The sequence below is a fragment of the Bos taurus genome, chromosome 16 (assembly GCF_002263795.3).
Source record: "Bos taurus isolate L1 Dominette 01449 registration number 42190680 breed Hereford chromosome 16, ARS-UCD2.0, whole genome shotgun sequence".
Taxonomy (NCBI): domain Eukaryota; kingdom Metazoa; phylum Chordata; class Mammalia; order Artiodactyla; family Bovidae; genus Bos; species Bos taurus.
In genome coordinates this window covers 60,396,187-60,416,337 of record NC_037343.1, presented here as the reverse complement: position 1 = coordinate 60,416,337, position 20,151 = coordinate 60,396,187, and the positions used below count along the sequence as shown (strand labels likewise).

Below are 20,151 nucleotides of genomic sequence, written 5' to 3'. Positions count from 1 at the left end.
ATTTAAAGCAGTTACGAAAATTCAGTGGCATGAGGAAATGCCCATATAATATTGAATCAGGGGGGAAAGTTGGAAGGAAACTGTTTTACTCCAAATCTGTGGGGAAAGAAAATGTGTGTATAAGCACACACACAAACATACACACACAGTTAGAATGAAGTACTAGAGTGTTAACAGAAGGTATCTTTACATTTTAGCAAGTAATTTAAATTTCCTTTTTATGTTTCTGAATTAAAAATTCTAGCATTAATCTTACAAAGAGAAAAAGTTTAAGGGTATCTATTTTTTTAAAATTATTTTTTGCCTAAAGCGGATCTTTTGTTTATCTGAGAAGAAAAGTACGAACTCCCCTGTAGGTAATGCAAGAACTACTAGGCATGCATTAAGGCCTGACTCTGCATGAGGTCGGCAGCCTGTTCTGCAGCCATCTGAACAGGAAGAAAATAAGGATCTTTGGCTAAAGCATGGAAGGGATGGACAAGCACACAGGCAGTGTGGTTTTCCAATTCTGAAAAATATGAGTGCCTAGAGCATCAGAATTTCTCCTGCGTGACAAAAGTATCACTTGACTTCCTTTCACCTCCAAATCCACTTTTCATGTATGCCCTGCTCTTGTGGACAGACGTCCTCTAATTATCTCTTCTCTTAGGCTTTCTCAGTATAGGATGCTGGAGGGAGATGCTTCTGGCTGCTGTACAGGCCAGGAGTGTTCAGGGAAGGTCATCCAATGAAGCTCTTCCCTGGCCACACTCCCAGAGTAGACAGGTCCTCCATGACACTGCAGCTTCAGCCTGGCTTGGCAGTAACTTTCCTAAGGCCCTCTTGACATGGAAACCAGAGCCCCAAGGCCACGCACCCATGCTGGTACCCTTATTCCCTTCGCTGGCCCACAAATAAGCTGTGCCTGTAGCCTGGAGGGTTTCTACTGAGTCACGGCTCTCTGTGTACAGGCCACGTCCTGCGGATTGCCTGTTCCTTGCCTGCACTCTGCAGGGTTGCCTCCTGCACGCCCAGCATCTGCAAACTAGTGCACTTCTCTGCTAGCAAGTGGGCTGAACTATACCTTCTCCACTGAGGACCAAACCCAGCCTTGGGGCGGAGGTGGGGGTGGGGGGTCTCTTCCAAATTGGTTACTCTGCCTCGGCCCTATTTGTGTATCAGAGGGTTTAACCGTCCTTTATATTAAACTTTCCCGTTGAACACACCATGTCTTTTCTGTCTTCTAACTGCACCAGACTGATAGTACTGATTAACACAAAGACATCTTCCTTCACAGATGCAGGTTCTGACTGGATGTATCACTGCTTCCCAGTATTAATGAAGATAATTTAGGGTAGCCTAGGTAACACTTTCTGCAGAATCCTGTTGTTATTTAAGAAAAAGAGAAAGAAAAGAAAAGTAAAACAGACCAGCTGCCAGAAGGGGCAGTCTCATGCAATCAGTGTCTCTCTGGGAGTTGACCAGTAGTATCCAAGCAAGGTAGGTCCAAGCTGATTCTTGGTGCTCACGCTTTAAAGTCATACTGGCAATGCTGATCTGAAACGGAGCTCCTTAGAGCCCAGTCTTTATCTCATTTTTTTGATTTACTTTTGAATTTCTTTGTTCTCTAACATAGACTTTCAAAAAATCAATTACTAAATACCTAGGGAGGGCTTCCCTGGTGGCTTAGAGGGTAAAGCATCTGCCTACAATGCAGGAGACCCAGGTTCAATCCCTGGGTCGGGAAGATCCCCTGGAGAAGGAAATGGCAACCCACTCCAGTATTCTTGCCTGGAAAATCCCATGGACCGAGGAGCCTCGTAGGCTACAGTCTATGGGGTTGTAAAGAGCTGGATATGACTGAGCGACAACACATAAATACCTAGGGAGATAGCTATTTTTGGTTACACAACTTCTGACTGAGATAAGCAAACCACAGTGGGTTGTGGTGGTGAGAGGAAGGTGAACATAGCAGAGCAACTAGGGGCAGGGCCTGCACTGGATTCTGTAGGGGAGCAGGGACTATATTCTGATATTAAAACAAACTGATATACATCATTAAAGAAACTGATAATTTCTATTCATATAAAACTCAAAATGCTGTCTAAGCCTTGTTGTAGAAATCCTTCCCTGATCCCCTACATACCAGGATCTCCAGGGGGTTCTGGGTTAGAAAAGTACGAAAAGCACGCAGGCAAATGCATTTGATAAAGTAACTTACATGCAACACTGATAGAGAGGGGCGAGAATGCTTCTCTCATCCAGCGAGGGGTTCCCAAAGCTGAAAATTAAATAAAAACTTAGCGAATTAAATGAAAGCACCAGTTCCCTTCTTAGCATCAAAGTAAGAACAAATTCTATAAGAAACCCAAATGTGATCCTAGATAATTTTACGCCCACACAGCTCAAATCACTTAAATTAGAAATAAACAGGGTATGACCGATTAGACACAGGATTCCTAACAGCCTGCACTGCAGCGCTGAACAACAGATACACTCCTTTACCAGGGTCCTTTCTCCTGCCGGGACACTGCAAGGTGCTGGAGCATGACCGTTGTGACGAAGTGTGAAGTCCACAGACGGAGGGAGAATCTGAAGACCCCCACACTTGAGAAAGTTTTACGGGTGCTCAGAGAAATAAAGGCTATTCATATTAGGTTCTCACAAACAAGTAGAAAGTCATTTCCTGTAAAATGAAGTTATACTTGTTCTACTCCAAAATTACCAATAAGAAAAGACTTAGATTATCCTATTCCCTACAGCAAAGAATATGGTCAGATTTAAATTGGAAAAAACTGCTCACAGAGGCTGAGAAAATGGTGATTGGAAGCATATATAAAAATGCCTTAAGCAGTAATTCAGAGTTAGAAAAGAACTGATTCTGGAATAACTGTCAACCTTCCACTCTTTTCCTAGAAGCTCACCTTAATAGCTGGAGGGTCTGATAGCCCTCAGCACAGTGCAGGCCCTCGAATAAAAAATGGCAAAGGCAATTATTTCCATGTGTATTTCCACAGCACACATGATCACTTTTACAAGTAAGGATAAAGGTATTCAGGAACTGAAAATACAGTGTAAATGAAAATGAAAGACGGCACTGGCCACTTCCTGCTGGCCTCGCACTCTCTGTAACTGTCACCACCCTCCATGGAACATGAGGGGCCTGGTGTTCAGTATGAGGTGGTGGCCTGCTTAGTAAACGCTGCCCAAGCATTCTCTGCTGAGGATCCATGGCTCAGCTTATTCTCAGCAACCGACATTAACAGTTAGTGACCTAGAGTCTGGACAGTTCTGGCTCCAAGGAAGTATTCTATTTAGCAAACACTTATTAAGTATAACTAAAAGTGTGGCACTTAACTGGGTACCATGGGGAATGCAGAGTGCAAACTGAAAATACAATGTGCTCTTCAAATAGCTCAGATCTAAATAAGGACATTTCATTTATTCAAAATTAATAAAATTGTCTTATTCAAGATAGTGACTTGTCTTTATAATCACTAAACAACTGCTCTCCTACTCATAATAGAAAAAATCTGGGCCTAGACTGCCATAAAAATAGCAAAAACACCCTATCAAGTAAATTAATTTTTTAAACTGCATGACCCTTTAGATACTATATATTTAACAATAACTAAATTTCATGTTCTGTTAACTATGTATTTCTCAAGATTCTAAACATCCTAGTCAAGAAAGAATGATATAAGTAGCAATAAATACAAGACTTTGGTTTCCAGTTGTCCATGAAGAGAATGAGAATCTTTGACTCCTTGGAAAAAATGACTTTTCCATTTTTATTAAAGTTTTAGATCCCTGAGGGTGAAAGGAGTATAAGCTCTGAACAAGCTGGAAGGATGGGTGCCCATGGCAAAGACCCTGAGTGGGAACAGGAAGGATGCCCTCTGTCGAGTCTGTTCTGGAGGTTTCCCAGGACATCCTAGACAGCATCCTTCTTGTATATACAAGACCCCTAATACAAGGAGATCCAACCAGTCCATCCTAAAGGAGATCAGTCCTGGGTGTTCTTTGGAAGGAATGATCCTAAAGCTGAAACTCCAGTACTTTGGCCACCTCATGTGAAGAGTTGGATCTTTGGAAAAGACTCTGATGCTGGGAGGGATTGGGGGCAGGAGGAGAAGGGGATGACAGAGGATGAGATGGCTGGATGGCATCACCGCCTAAATGGACATGAGTCTGAGTGAACTGCAGGAGTTGGTGATGGACAGGGAGGCCTGGCATGCTGTGATTCATGGGGTCGCAAAGAGTCGGACACGACTGAGCGACTGAACTGAACTGAACTGAATGGAGAGGGAGAAAGTCCTGCTGGTTCTACCTTTTGGCATTATCAAGAAGGATGAGCATACTAGCGCCTTCATCGTCTTGGAAACTCTCATAGTGATGGCGGTCAGCATTGCCAATCAGGTAATCAAAGACAGCTGTATCAATGATGTCCAAGAGGCGCGGGCCGGAGTCATAGGGAGACGTTTTCTTCACAGCATCGCAGTAGCTCTCATCATACTCCCACCTGGAGGCAAGCAGCACGGGGGGTGTTTGCTGAGTGTCAGCACCGCATGTAGCATTGTTTAAAATACAGAGAAGACAAAGTCCCAGACTAGCAGGTTTCCCCCGAACCATCCATAGTCCTTTTTATTTGTGGACAGAACCCCTGGCTCCTACACAGGGTCAGCACCTGATTAGGTACGGGAGAGAATAAAGTAATGGCTCACAGGAGCATTTACCTGGCCAATTTGCCCTCTCGGTAAGTCCTGCCCCATGGGTGTCGGTGTTTCTGTAAAGGCCACACATCTGGAAGCCAAAGCGTGACAGACCCCTCCATCGTGTCTCCGTCAGCACAGGCTGGCTCTGTTTCTCGGCAGTAATAACACTTCCCATAGAAACAAGTATTATTTCCTAAAGGAGAGAATGGAACCAAATACTTTAAGAGAAAAAGGATGACTCCAAATTCTCTGCAAACAATGCAGAAGAGAGCAGCTCTATGTGAAAACAAAGATCCTGAACTGATTTCAAAATCTTTATTTTCTGTATAGGAAATAAAAGCACATGGTATAAAAAAAAAATTCAAAAGGATATACATGAAAAGATAACTCTCTGTTTCCCTCTCTGCCCTGTCTACCCAATCCCCTCCCAGAAGTCAACTACTGTCACAAGTATCTTTCTGAACTCACTTTAAGTAATGGCTTCTTCTCCTTTGACAGGACTGACATTTTGGCCAGAATGCCACGGGGAGGGAGAGAGGGCACAATGGCCCAGGACTTTGGTTTACATACTGGTTGGGGAGTGGGGTCTTGAGCAAATGAGTAAACAGACTGAGGATAATGGGAACCAGTTTTCTAATAGATAGATAAGGGAGTTTAACACATACAAAGGGAGAAGGCCAGAGTAAATCCTTCGCTGTTGAATTATAACTGAGGATACTGGTTTAAACAGATGGTTTAATACACAGAGATATAGAAGAAGACAAAATACCAATGTTTGTGTGTGTATATCTATGCATAGATATACACACACATGTATATATATCACATATGTTTTCTACCTCTGCCCCTCTAGAAAATCTAGAAACAGTGACACTCAGGTAGTAATGAACACACCTAGCACTCATATATTAGTTTCTAAATATTGTTTTGGTGCTATATTAAAAATAACCAGGGTTCCCTGGAGAAACAGATGATCCAAGGGCAGGAGCAGAGAAAGTACATCAGTCTGGGTCATATTGCTATGCCAGCCATAAGGAAGCACTCAGAGAATGATGGGAACATTCCAAATGACAGGAGCCAGTTTGTAGGGATTCCCCCTCGCCAAATCTGTGACAGTTTGATAATAGTAACATTGTTACTGAGTAAATTAAGAGCCTGCATGCTCATAGTTTTATAAATAAATAAGTAAATAAAAGTGAGGCAAGGTAAGGGGAGGTCTACTCGTCAACAGAATGGCAACCAGTAAGTCTAGAAGACTTAGCAAATCACCATTTGACAACTATCACAGTAGTAACTGATGTGGGCAAGAAATATCAATGAATGCTAAAACTGCTGGGCAAAAGTTTGGTGAGGATATAATGTTTATCCAGCTTTGAGTTTCTCCCTACAAAGTACTCAGTAATTACTTAGTGAAAGTGAAAGTGAAGTCGCTCAGTCGTGTCCGACTCTTTGCAACCCCATGGACAGTGGCCTGCACCAGGCTCCTCCGTCCACGGGATTTTCTAGGCAAGAGTACTGGAGTGGGTTGCCGTTTCCTTCTCCAGGGAATCTTCCCAACCCAGGGATCGAACCCAGGTCTCCTGCACTGTAGACAGACACTTTACCATCTGAGCCACCAGGGAAGTCCCAGTAATTACTTATTAGTAAGTATAAAACACTGGAGAAACCTTGCAGACACTCACCACCTTCATTAAGTGATGAGTTAACATCACAGGTAATGGGACCAACATCATGTGCCTCCTGATACTATGCACCGAGAAGTGAACAATAGCACTTTGTTGGCATTTTCACTAAAGTCTTTAAATCATAATGAAACATGAACATCAGAGATGTTCCAGAAAGTAACCAGCCTGCACTCTTCAAAAACCTCAAGGTCTTGAAAAACAAGAAGAATGAGAAACTGTTTCAGCCTGATGGAGGCTAAAAAAGACATAATAACTGACTGCAACTGAATACAATATCCTAGATTAAATCCTGGATGTTCACAGGCCATTACACAGACACATGGCAAAATCTGAATAGGGTCTATGTGATTAGTGATATTGGATCAGTGTTAATCTCCTGATTTTGATGGTTGAACGATGTTGTGTACAGAAGTGCCCTGGAAGTTGCGATATACTCACTCAAGTCTTAAGGGAGCATATAATGCAGTAATAGATATTCATGTCTGCAACCTGTTCTCAACCGATTCAGAAGTATTAACAATTGGGAATCTGGGGGCGGACTCCAGATCATTTTCTGCAACTTTTATGTAAACATAGAATTATTTCAAAATAAAAACTTAAGGTAGGTAATGTTTTCTTTGCCCTCCACCTCTATGAAATATAACCATTAAATGAGCTAATTTCCTATACCTATAAAACCTCACATACTATTTTAACAACTGTTTATGTCATTAAAAATAAACATGTATAGGGGTCCTTGAAGAGACAAACTTATTAGTATTTCCACCCTCTGGCCTAGTACACACTAAATAGAAACTAATCCACTATACACTCCCCTCCCCTAAAGTTGACTCTATCACTCTCGATTACTTCAAAACCTCTGCCAGATAAAAAGAGATTTGAACACTAATTGAAAGAAACACCATCCTTATAATGTTTAAAATTATAATATAAACTTAAAAGTTTAATTTGACCCATCAAAAATACCAATGGGTCTTTTATGGGGTAACTAGATATGACAATTTTAAAGGTCACAAGAAAAAATATAAATAAGAACTGTTAGAAAACTGTTAAAATAACTGCAAAGAGAAGGGACTAGATTTATCAGACATCAAAAAATAGTATAATGTCTCATAATTAAAACATAGACCAGCTGAAGAACAGATATAATGTCCGACGGAACAGAACAGAAAGTCTAGAAACTAAAGCTAAATAAGCTGAAGAAAATATATTACAGGGGAAAAACAAGAGAGTCTTTAATAAACGCTACTGGGGCAACTGATAGCCATCTAGGGGAAAAAATAACAACAGTGGAGCCATACTTCATTATCGCTCCAACAATATCAAAACCTTAATGTGAAAAATAAAACTACAGAAGTACTAAAAAAAAAAAAAAATTCTTCCATAATGTTGGAGTGAGCAAGGCATAACTACGATTCAAAATCAGAAAAATCTATCAGAAAAGATGGATTGATACACTGAAAACAAAAAATTTCTATAAAGCATGTGTAAAGCAATTATCCTTCAATTAAAAAATAAATTTAAAAAATTCTATAAATAAAAAAAAAAAAAAGAAAAAACTAAGCAAAGTCAAAAGAAATTAAAGAATTGGGGAAAATATTTATATCTCATATCACAAAGAGCTATTATCCTTCCTAAGTATGAACTCTTGTAAATCACGAGGCCCAACGACAGAGTTAAAAACGACTGAGGATATGCGAAGATAAAGAAAATACAAATGGCTCTTACACAAATAAAAAGATGCTACATGTGAAACAAACAAAACCCGAAGTTTGGTAATATGTTGTTGGTGAAGCTAGGGGAGAGGCATTCTCATGCATCATTGCTGAGAAGGTAAACCGGTTAAACATCTATGTAAAAATATATGTGCCCTTGACCAGCACTTCCACTTCCAGATATAGTTGATCATGCATGAAATATGTACAAGGTAATTCTGGGCAACACTGGTTGTAAAAACAAAATATCATAACTTTTAGGTCCAACAAGGGACTGGTTAAATGAACTATGGTGCATCCATGCAATGGAGCACGTTGTAACTGGTAAAACAAAAAAAGAATGAAAAAGCTCTTTACATGAAATAACAGATTTCCAAGATGTATTACATAAAAGAATAAGATGCAGAAGCATGTACAGTGTGATACATATTGTATAAAATGGTAGAGTTAGATAAAAATATATATTCATATTTCATACAAAAAGGACATAAAAAGAAATTACTAATGGAGATTGCCACTGGAAGTAGGGAGAAGGAATGGTTGGATGAAAGTTTTTTCATTGTACTCCTTTGGTATTTTTAAAAAATTGTGAGTTGTGGGAATATATTATTGATAAAAAAAAAAACACAAAAGAAAACAAAACATTGCTTGGTGTAGGAAACTTGCTATCTATGTGATGAAATCCAAACTCCTGAGCTTGGTAAATAAGACCCTTTATAACTGAATGAAGTCAGGTGTACAGTCTAGGGGTGTGATCTCAGGTTTGCGGGTTCAAAATATAGACTATATACAGTCATTAGACTGCAAGACATTATGCATGTAATTTGACTTCTCTAAACTTCCTCAATAAAATGGAGATAATAGTTCTTCAACCCACCACTGGGTTGTGAGTGAGTGAGATAATCTCCAGTAGTGCCCAGCACAGTGCCTGACACACTGTCAGAGACCAGTCAATGCCAGCTATTTACTATGAATAATACCTTTCCAGATTTCAATATTCTGGTTTTATGGCCATGAACCTGAGGTTCTCAATCTTTCATTATTCCTGGATGCACCAATTTTAAAAAACTAGTTTTCTGATGACCTTAATCTCCATGCTCTCCTGGGACGAACTACCACTTATGATGGTAAAATCTGTACTTCCAGCCACACTTCTTTCCTAAGCTGCAGACTTTAGATTCTAAATGATTAGTTAACATTTACTCCTGGATATTCCTGTCAAGGTAAGATTCTGCACCCAATATCAGTGAGTGTGGGTCTTCCCCCACCACCAAGCAATTCCTGGACACTGGTGAGGTCACAAGTTAATTTTAATATTATCTACCCAGAGGTAGCATCAGACTCCACAGGTTAAGGGCTCAGTTCCATAAGCCTTCCACTTCAGGTGACAATCGCAAGTGTAGGTTGTCACCTGTGCTTCCTACCAACTGGCTATAAACCAGGGGTTCCTATTAGCCCGTTAGGGTTTAATCTGCTAGGGTAAAGAATATATAATGAGGAGAAGACAGTCTCTTCAATAAATGGTGTTGGGAAAACTGGAAAGCCAGATGCAAAAGAATGAAACTGGACAACTATTTTATAACATACACTAAAATGAACTCCAGATGGATTCAAGACTTGAACTTAAGACCTGAAGCCATAAAACTCCTAGAAGAAAACATAAGCAGTAAGCTCCCTGACACTGGTCTTGGCAATTATTTTTTCGATTTCACACCAAAAGCAAAGGCAACGAAAGTAAAAATAAACAAGTGGACTACATCAAACCAAAAGCTTCTGTACAGCAAAGGAACCATCAACAAAACAGGCAACCTACTGAATGGTAGAAAACATTTGCAAATCATGTATCTGACTAGGGGTTATAACTCAACAGCAAAAAGTAATCCAACGAAAAAAGAAGGAGAAGCTCTGAATAGACATTTTCCCAAAGAAGACAAACAAGTGGCCAACAGAGACATGAAAAGATGCTCAACATTATTAATCACGAGGGAAACGAAAACAAAAACCACAATGAGATACCAACTCATACCTGTTAGAATGGCTATCATTAAAGAGACCAGAAATAACCAGTGTTGGTAAGGCTGTAGAGAAAACCTTTGTGCATCACTGGTGGGAATGTAAACTGGTACAACTACTATGGAAAACAGTATGGAAGTTACTCAAAAAATTAATAATTAAGAGAACTACCATATGATCCAGCAATTCTACATCTAGGTACTTAGTATCTGAAGAGAATGAAAACACTCATTCAAAGAACTATCTGCAGCATTATTTATAATACCTAAGATATGGAAAAAGCAAGAGAGTTCCAGAAAAACATCTATTTCTGCTTTATTGACTATGCCAAAGCCTTTGACTGTGTGGATCACAATAAACTGTGGAAAATTCTGAAAGAGATGGGAATACCAGACCACCTGACCTGCCTCTTGAGAAACCTATATGCAGGTCAGGAAGCAACAGTTAGAACTGGACATGGAACAACAGACTGGTTCCAAATAGGAAAAGGAGTACGTCAAGGCTGTATATTGTCACCCTGCTTATTTAACTTATATGCAGAGTACATCATGACAAACGCAGGGCTGGAAGAAGCACAAGCTGGAATCAAGATTGCCAGGAGAAATATCAATAACCTCAGATATGCAGATGACACGACCCTTATGGCAGAAAGTGAAGAGGAACTAAAAGGCCTCTTGATGAAAGTGAAAGAGAAGAGTGAAAAAGTTGGCTTACAGCTCAACATTCAGAAAACTAAGATCGGCATCTGGTCCCATCACTTCATGGCAAATAGATGGGGAAACAGTGGAAACAGTGTCAGACTTTATTTTTGGGGGCTCCAAAATCACTGCAGATGGTGACTGCAGCCATGAAATTAAAAGATGCTTACTCCTTGGAAGGAAAGTTATGACTAACCTAGATAGCATATTCAAAAGCAGAGATATTACTTTGCCAACAAAGGTCTGTCTAGTCAAGGCTATGGTTGTTCCAGTGGTCATGTATAGATGTGGGAGTTGGACTGTGAAGAAAGCTGAGCACCAAAGAATTGATGCTTTTGAACTGTGGTGTTAGAGAAGACTCTTGAGAGTCCCTTGGACTGTAAGGAGATCCAACCAGTCCATCCTAAAGGAGATCAGTCCTGGGTGTTCATTGGAAGGAATGATGCTGAGGCTGAAACTCCAATATTTTGGTCACCTCATGCGAAGAGTTGACTCACTGGAAAAGACCCTGATGCTGGGAGGGATTGGGGGCAGGAGGAAAAGGGGATGACAGAGGGTGAGATGGTTGGATGGCATCACCGACTTGATGGACATGAGTTTGGGTAAACTCCGGTAGTTGGTGATGGACAGGGAGGCTGGTGTGCTGCGATTCATGGGGTAGCGAAGAGTAGGACATGACTGAGCAACTGAACTGAACCGAAGATATGGAAGCCCTGGAGAAGGAAATGGTAACCCACTCCAGTATTCTTGCCTGGAGAATCCCATGGACAGAGGAGCATGGTGGGCTACACAGTCCATGGGGTCTCAAGAGTCGGACACGACTTAGCAACTAAACCACCACCACCACCAAGATATGGAAACAGCCTAAGTACTCATAAACATATGAATGGATAAAGAAAAGAAATGTGGTATATATGTGTGTGTGTGTAATGGAATATTATTAAGCCATAAAAAAAAGAATAAAATCTTGCCATTTGCAACAACAATGATGGCCCTTGAAGGCATTACGCCAAGTGAAATAAGATAAGAGAAAAATAAATCCTGTATGATCTCACTTACAGAATCTAAAATAAAACAAAACAAAGAAAACAAGCTCAGGGATAGTTGAGAACAGATGGATGGTTGCCAGAAGCTGAGGGTGGGGTGTGGGAGAAGTGAGTGAAGGACATCAAAAGGTACAAACTTCCAGTTATAAAATAAATAAGTCATCAGGATGTAATATACAGCATGGTGATTATAGTAAACTGCCGGGAGCCGGTGAAGCATTCCACTCGTGACAAAGGTCATGAGGAAAGAGGCTCGGCATACGCAAAGGCGGGATCGAGCCTCAGGAGTCCCCCCCGGATATTCTCGAGCATCTACCCCCCAAAAAACCAGAGTCTGCCTACTTTATTGCTTTGTGCTCTCACCTCTGACTTTACTGGGGGCTGTGCCCTACCACCATCTCGCTCTCTCTGTCAAAGAATTAACTTACAGCTCCAATTAATAAAGTTCCTGGGCAATTAGGAGTGTTTAAATCCAAACCCCTCAGATAGCTCTCTAACTCGCCTGACAAGTTTACCCGGACTCCTAGAGCCATGCATACGATTGTTTACAGTCTCCCAGCCTCAAGAGGCCCGGGAAGCTTAAGATATTCAAATAGCTTAGAGCCTCTCAGAGTTAGAAACTGTCAGAATAAAACTAGTAAAGGATTTCATTGATGAACCAATGTTTGTTGCCAAGTTTTCACATCCCCTGAATTGTATCCTTGAATATGTATTAATTAATAGTTGGTATGTAGAAAAAATAAGTAGTGGCCTTGGTGTTGGTAACTTTAGACCCTTAAGGTAATAAATTCTTTTCTTTGTTGTAAACCCATTACACATCCGCCCTATAGGAATGCAATTTTATCTTCGGAAGATGGCGCCAAACCTTAAAATAATTACTCTTAGAGAAAATAAGTCTTTGTTGATAAGTCCTTGTCAAGAGTCATAAAATGTTAATAGGCCTTCTGGCCAGAAGATGATGTAAATCACCTAAACCATTTGTATACGATAAATTTGCAGGAAAGAAATCCTGGTTTTTGATAAGGGTCAAGGACTGCTGACTTCGCATCCCCTATTATCCTCTATGTGTAACTTAGGGTATAAAAGCCCCTGTTAAAAATAAAGCTACGGGCCTTGCTCACCAACGCTTGGTCTCCCCATGTCATTCTTCCCTTTAACTTCCGGCTGAAGTCTCCATCTGGAGCGCGGATATCCTCTGCGACCATTTATTTGCCTGGGCTTCTAAGACCCACTCGAGAAGGTGTCTAAGGTGGGGCACCTTCCACTATTCGAGAGGGCGCCTGCGGCCTACGTAAGTGGTGCAAACTTCTTGTCTTGAAGTTTTATTGGTCTCCCACATAAACCAAGCTACTCAGCCTCTTTTCTCCACTGAATTTTCCTACTGAGCTATCTTCATTCTATTACTCTTTATATCTTTGATAAATATGTAAATAGTCGCTGACTCCGTCTCCCCTTCGAATACCCTGGATCAGCCGGGGATGGTCCCAGGCAGTAAACAATACTGTACTGCATATTTGAAAGTTGCTAAGTGAGCAGATCTCAAAAGTTCTCCTTACAAGAAACACAAAAAATTCTGTACCTATATATGGTGATGTTTGTTAACTAGACTTATTGTGGCAATCATTTCACAAAATACACAAATACTGAATAATTATGCTGTACATCTGAAACTAACATAATGTTGTATGTCAATTATGCCTCAATTAAAAAAGTTTTTGCTAGGACAGCTCCTAGGTGTCGAGAAACCAGTTTACTTCCTAGATTACTGGCTTATTACAATGGAGAGCAAGCAGCAGCCAGATGAAGAGATACACAGGGGGAAGTCCTGAACAAAGAAGCTTCTGTTCTTGTTTGGGGCCTGGCATAAGGGCACATAGAAACTTCTGGTTCACCAACCGGTAAAATACCCCAAACCCTGTACTACTGGATTTTTATAGAGACTTCCTTACCTGGACATGATCAATTACTAACTCCAGCCACGATCAGTTATTTCCCACCCTTCGCCCCCTCTCTGGAGAAAGTGCAAGGTACAGTCCTGAAAATGCCAAGCTTCGAATTATGGCCTGATCACTCACAGCTTCCATCCAGGAGGCATCCAGGACCCACCCAGAATCATCTCAATAGAATAAGGTATGCTCCTAGTGTCCTGAGGTAGGAATTAATAAGGGATTCAGGAGCCATGTATCAGGAAGCAGGGTCAGAAGCCAGTATATCTATTTCTTATTGTTTTATACAAAGAAACAAAATACCCCAAATTACATTATCTTCCTTTGCTCTATCTCCCTAAGTCTGTTCCTTTCTGTATCTAGTCATCCAACCCCAAAATTTTAGAGTCATTCTTAAAATTTTTTCTTCTCTCACTTGTCACACTTAGCTCAAACGTTTACCAAATTCTTTCCATTCTAATTCTTAAAGTGAAGTGAAAGTTGCTCAGTCGTGTCCAACTCTTTGCGATCCCATGGACTGTGTACTCCGTCAGGCTCCTCTGTCCATGGAATTCTCCAGGCAAGAATACTCGAGTGGGTAGCTGTTCCCTTCTCAGGGGATTTTCCCAACCCAGGGATAGAACCCAGATCTCCTGTATTACAGGTGGACTCTTTACCAGCTGAGCCACCAGGGAAGCCCAAGAATACTGGAGTCGGTAGCCTAACCCTTCTCGAGGGGATCTTCCCGACCCAGGAATTGACCCAGGCTCTCTTGCATTACAGGCGGATTCTTTACCAGCTGAGCTACCAGGGAAGCCCAGATCCTAATTCTTGAGTATCTCCTTAATCTTTCCATACCTGGTCCCTGCTTTAGTTGACTCACTGCATGTGAATCTACAACAGCCTCCAAAGGCTCTCATCTCATCTTGCCTCTTGCCAACTCATCCACCACAGTGTGGCTACAATTAGTTTTCTAAAACTCAAATCTCATCTTTTCATATTCAAACTCTTTCAGTGGCCTCCCAACGCCTATGGAGAAAGGCTTTATTACTTCAGCTGAACTCTGCAGTTTCCTGAGCTTTCAATGTCCCTCTCTCATTTCTTGTCACTGCTGTCTCTGCTCTGCCTTCTACCTGCAACAAGGTTAACTCAGAGAGCCTGTGAACTGGATGGAAACAAAATTACATTTTCCTTTTCATTAATTCCTATCTAAAACTTAGCATTTCCTTCAAGTATGATGGTAGGGAGCAAACCATAGTATTAGCATTAGCTGTGATTTTTTTCCACCAGAAGAAATCACAGATTTTCATATCATATTAGCATTGTTGCAGATCCCGCAAACTATCAGTTAGATTTATGGTCTGAAATCATGGTAGTTACTAGGTCATGCTAAATCTTGTTATTTAATGTGTAAAATAACAAAGCACATGTTACTCTATCACAAAGTTGCTTTTTATAATTTTAAGTCAAAAATGTATACTTCAATATTGTTGGTTTTACTTATAAATCTGTGTATTTTATGTATTTAAGAAAGGACAGAAAAGCTTCTTTAGGCTGCCAAAGGAATCGCTTGCACAAAAAACTCTAATAAGAGTTCTTTTCCAAACCTGGAGTGTTCTTTTCCACTGCACGTTCCTGCAGGACTGCTACTCTCTCATTAACCTGGTTAAAACTGTCACCGTCCCTGACTTCTAGACCCTCTCCTCTGCCCTTCCACAGTCCCACAGGCTCTCTGTAAATGTCTGGCTCCTCCTCCTTTAGACAAAGCTCCTGAGCGCAGGAAGGTGTGATTCATTTTTGTATATTCAACACCTGGTTTGGAGTCTGCCACACAGAAGTGAAACCAAATTTTGTTCAATGAATAAATTAATGAATATAAAAATATAAGCAGATCAAATATTTTAGAGTCTTAAAATCTGGGTCTGAATCCTGGCTAACAGTTAGTAGATCCGTGACTTGGAGAAAGTCTTTTAATTTCTTTAGACTTCTTTTTCATGTCTGAAATGTAGATAAATCTCCCCTATTCATTGCACTCTTTGTCAAGAGGATTAAAATAAGGTAACTGTGTGAAAGTGCTCTGTCAAGCTGCAAAGGTGCCCCAAATTTAGTTATACTGTGCAAAGGTCATTATTCGGAGAAGGCAAAGGCGCCCCACTCCAGTACTCTTGCCTAGAAAATCCCATGGACGGAGGAGCCTGGTAGGCTGCAGTCCATGGGGTCGCTCGAGTCGGACATGACTGAGCGACTGCACTTTCACTCTTCACTTTCATGCACTGGAGAAGGAAATGGCAACCCACTCCAGTGTTCTTGCCTGAGAATCCCAGGGACGGGGAAGGTGGGCTGCCGTCTATGGGGTCGCACAGAGTTGCACACGACTGAAGCGACTTAGCAGCAGCAGCAAGGTCATTATTATTTAAAAATGTGTCTCCAGCGAAACCCTCGAATGGCCTGCTATGGAGTGAAAGCTAATGTCCATCCTAGAATTCACATAATGAAGCCCCAGTACGGTGGTACTGGGAGCTGGAATTTTTGGGAGGGGGCATCATGATGGGATTAGTGCCTTTAATATTCAAGAAGAAGAGACATGAGAGAGCTTATCTCTCTTTCATTCTATCTTTGTCATGTAAGGATACAAAAAGAAGATTGCTGCCTGTGAATCACAAAGAGGGCTCTCACCAGACCCCAACCTTACGGGCACCCTGGTCTTGGACTTCCAACATCCAGAACCGTGAAAACAATAAATGCCTATTCTTTAAGCCACACAGTCCATGACACCTTGTTACAGCAGCCACACTAAGATGCTGCCCTGTGCTGCAGGGTGTATCCAGAAGCTCTTCCCTAAACATACGGTTCTGTGTACTTCAGGTCTGTGTGCGCTTGTCTCTATTTACTTCTTGCTATTCTGCCCAGTGCCCATCCCTCTCCACTGCCTGGTAGCATGCACAGATTTTTCAACACTCAGACGGAGTGTGAATAACCTCCTCTGCACTCCTTTGTCAGGCCTCTCCCTTCTCCCCACACCTTGCGCAGTCGGTATATGAGAGTTAACCTCCATTAGTCTCTAGATAGCGGGCCTATTCTTGACCTCCTCTCATCCATCAGGAATGCATGTTTGCCTGAGCATAAAATCGGGCAAGCAAAAGTGATTAGAAAATATACGAAACAAATCAGTGACACTGTATGCTTCTGGTTATTTGTAAGAAGAGCAGAGCCATAGCCTGCAAGTGTAAATTCTGAATGATGAATCTGTCACAAGTGCTTTAAATATTCAGTTTCATCTCATTATAAATGTAAATACATTCACTCTAGCAAAGCAAGGTGAAGTTCATCTTGAAATGTCTATTTCAACAGTCGTGTCAATGCAGAGCACTGTGTTATTGAAAATGTCACCATGAGGAGGCTCAGACAGGAGACCACAGCACCTTTGAATTCCTCCTATCTGCACTGTGTCTGCAAGAACAGGAGTGAGAGTTCTATGCAGACCCCTCAACTCAGAGCATGACAGTGGAGAACAGAGGCCAGAGGGTGGCAGTCAGTGCCACACACAGTGAGTTACAGGCTGACCTTCGCAGAGTAGGGGGCAGCAGTGGTGATCTTCCAGGCCCAAGTACAACCTACAACGGAATTTCTGACCCTCTTACAGAGCCGCCTTAAGGTCTGCTCAATTTTCAGGAAGCAGGACACAGTTTCCAGGAAAATACAGGGGCATGAAAGAAACCATCAAGGCAATGATATACAGACAATGATTGATTTAGGCCAAAATTTGAGTTTGAGATTTAAGATAAAGCAGAAGGAAATAAAATTATTCCCTAACCACACTAGCATAAATGATCTCACTTCCAACTTCATACACAAAGTGCACATTAGGGAAAACTTTCAATTTCCTGCCATCTACCTTTAGATCTATTTCCCCCAGTAACCTGAGAACAAGTTGCCTGATTTGCTTTTGCATTCCCTTGAGTTCTTCAATTCCTAAAAGTCATGAACAAGCTTGCTCTATGATGCCCCATTTATTAACTAACGCCTTATCTAAATGTCCTCTATAACCTTCTTACCTACGGTTAGGAAGGTGCTCAAGAGCTGCTCCGTGGCAACAGGCTTGATCTCTGTCCGCAGATTAACAAATCTGCCAACCACCAAGGGAGCTCGGCGGAAACCTAGAATCCTGGTTTGGAAGGTTGAACAGAAGAGAAAAATCTTTGGGGATATATTTTATTTTTATTTATTAAAAAAATTTTAATATATATATTTTATTGAAGTATATTTGATTTATAAAGTTCCAGATGCACAGCAAGGTGATTTAGTTATACATATATGCATATATTTGAGATGGAAATGGCAACCCACTCTAGAATTCTTGCCTGGGAAATCCCATGACAGAGGAGCCTGGCAGGCTACAGTCCACAGGGTTGCAAGAGTCAGACACTACTTAGCAACTAAACCAGAGTACGCATATATTAGTTTTCATATTATTTTCCATTATAGGTTATTACAAGATATTGACTATAGTTCCCTGTGCTATACAGTAAATCTTTGTTGCTTGTTGTGTATCTACGGGGATCCTATTTTAAACAGTAGGGTTTTTTCTTTTTGGCCAAGTTGAGCAGCTTACAGGATCTTAGCTCCCTGACTAGGAAATTCCCTAAACAGAAATCTTAAAAATCACAGCTAATCGTGTTATTAGGTGTGTAAAGGTACCATTGTGTGTGTCAGTCGCTCAGTCGTGTCCGACTCTTTGCGACCCCATGGACTGTAGCCCATCAGGCTCCTCTGTCCATGGGGATTCTCCAGGCAAGAATACTAGAGTGGGTTGCCATGCCCTTCTCCAAAAGATACTGTTGATTACTGGTAAATATTTTTCAGAGGTACATATGTTTATGAATTTAATATTGAGATGTAATTTATTGAAGACAAATCTGGCAAAATGTGAGCAACTGTTAAACCTAAGGAGTGGGTCTATGGGTTCATTATAATGTTCCATGTTTGTTAGAAATTTTTCATAGTAAGATTTTAAAATAAACTTAACAAAGCATTAAAAAAAAGATTGGGCCTAAACCCACACATGGTTTCAAATCTTTGCATAAAACAGAATACTGATAGAAAACTACACAAATTAACCTAAAAGGATAAATTCATAGGACAACTTAAATACAGATACATTTTAAGACACTTCTAATGGTCTCAAGTGCAGCCTTGGTGGAGCACCATCATTTTTTTAAAAAAGGAAATTTTCTTGCTAAAAAAATACACACTCCCTGAAGAAAAGTTGGAGGGGCAGAATTCAGAATACACAGAAAATTTATGGAAGAAAATTAAAATCATCCATAATTCCACAATCCAGAAAAAACTAGTGACAATCTGGCATTCAACCATATTTTTCAGACATGTATATATAGACATACACTCACTCTTGTGTGTATATACATAGTTGAAATTATACTATATGCAATTCTGCCTCCTGCTTTTCACTCATCATTGCATCATGAGCCTTTTCTGACTCTTTTAGAAAGTTGCCTTAAGGTTTCTACAATTACAAATGACTGTGCAATAAATAATCCATTGTTCAGGGCTGCCGACTGATTCTCTATCCTAAACTCATTCTTAAAAAAGCCACAAAAGTAAGGAGATCAACAGATCGATCAAAATAACATAAAAATTGAGAGCACCTTCTGAGGCCAGAGGAGGGGGTTAAATCCTAATGTAATGGAGAAATAGCAACTCAGAGCAGAAAAGTGTAAGGAGCATGGGGTGGGAAAGAAAGTGGGGAAGTACCTTTTCTCCCCACTGACCACTGTCAGACCAAAGAAGAGCATCCATTTAGTGTTGGGAAGCCGTACTCAGTGGCACTTGAGCCTGGCTGGGGCAGTTAACAAAACGGAGAGGGGGCTGGTCAGAGAATAGCTTTCAGACTTTGAGGGAGGGAAGGGCTTTTAAATATAAGACCCCAAAGCACAGATCATAAATTGAAACATTATTTAATTAATATCCAAAATAGTAATTTCTGTACAAAGACTACTTCACTACAAGTTAACAAATAGGTGCTGTGCTGTGAAAAGATGAGGAGGTATCTCTGCCAATAACTGGGGGAATATAAAGGAACAATGAGATACCACTTTACATGTATCAGATTAACAGAAATTAGTATGTTGGATAATATGAAATATCGGTATGGTTATAGGAAAAAGATCTTTAGGCACTGCTGGTGTCCATTAACAGAGAAACAGGAAAGGGATTAGGGATGAAGAAAACAAGGAAACAAAGTTTTGCAAAGATTAATGTGCAGTTAAGTGATGAGTAGGATCTATCCAACTCTTTCCCACTAGGTCTTAATAGGGGCAGTGAAAATTCATGGTGTTATGAATGAACATTCATTTA

The 20,151-nt window shown here is 40.7% G+C and overlaps 1 protein-coding gene across 5 annotated transcripts in view; it reads right to left on the bottom strand.

Moving 5' to 3' along the window:
- Nucleotides 1–20,151, bottom strand: part of FAM20B (FAM20B glycosaminoglycan xylosylkinase) — a 45,064-nt gene that overhangs the window by 4,199 nt on the left and 20,714 nt on the right. For 4 of the 5 annotated variants that reach the window (XM_059875469.1, XM_005217109.5, XM_059875468.1 and 1 more), the window contains 4 exons: nt 17,832–17,941; nt 4,716–4,887; nt 4,310–4,501; nt 2,201–2,260 (listed from right to left, as the gene is read on the bottom strand). In XM_059875469.1, the coding sequence (XP_059731452.1) occupies nt 2,201–2,260; nt 4,310–4,501; nt 4,716–4,887; nt 17,832–17,941 (534 nt within the window). 5 annotated transcript variants of the gene reach the window in all.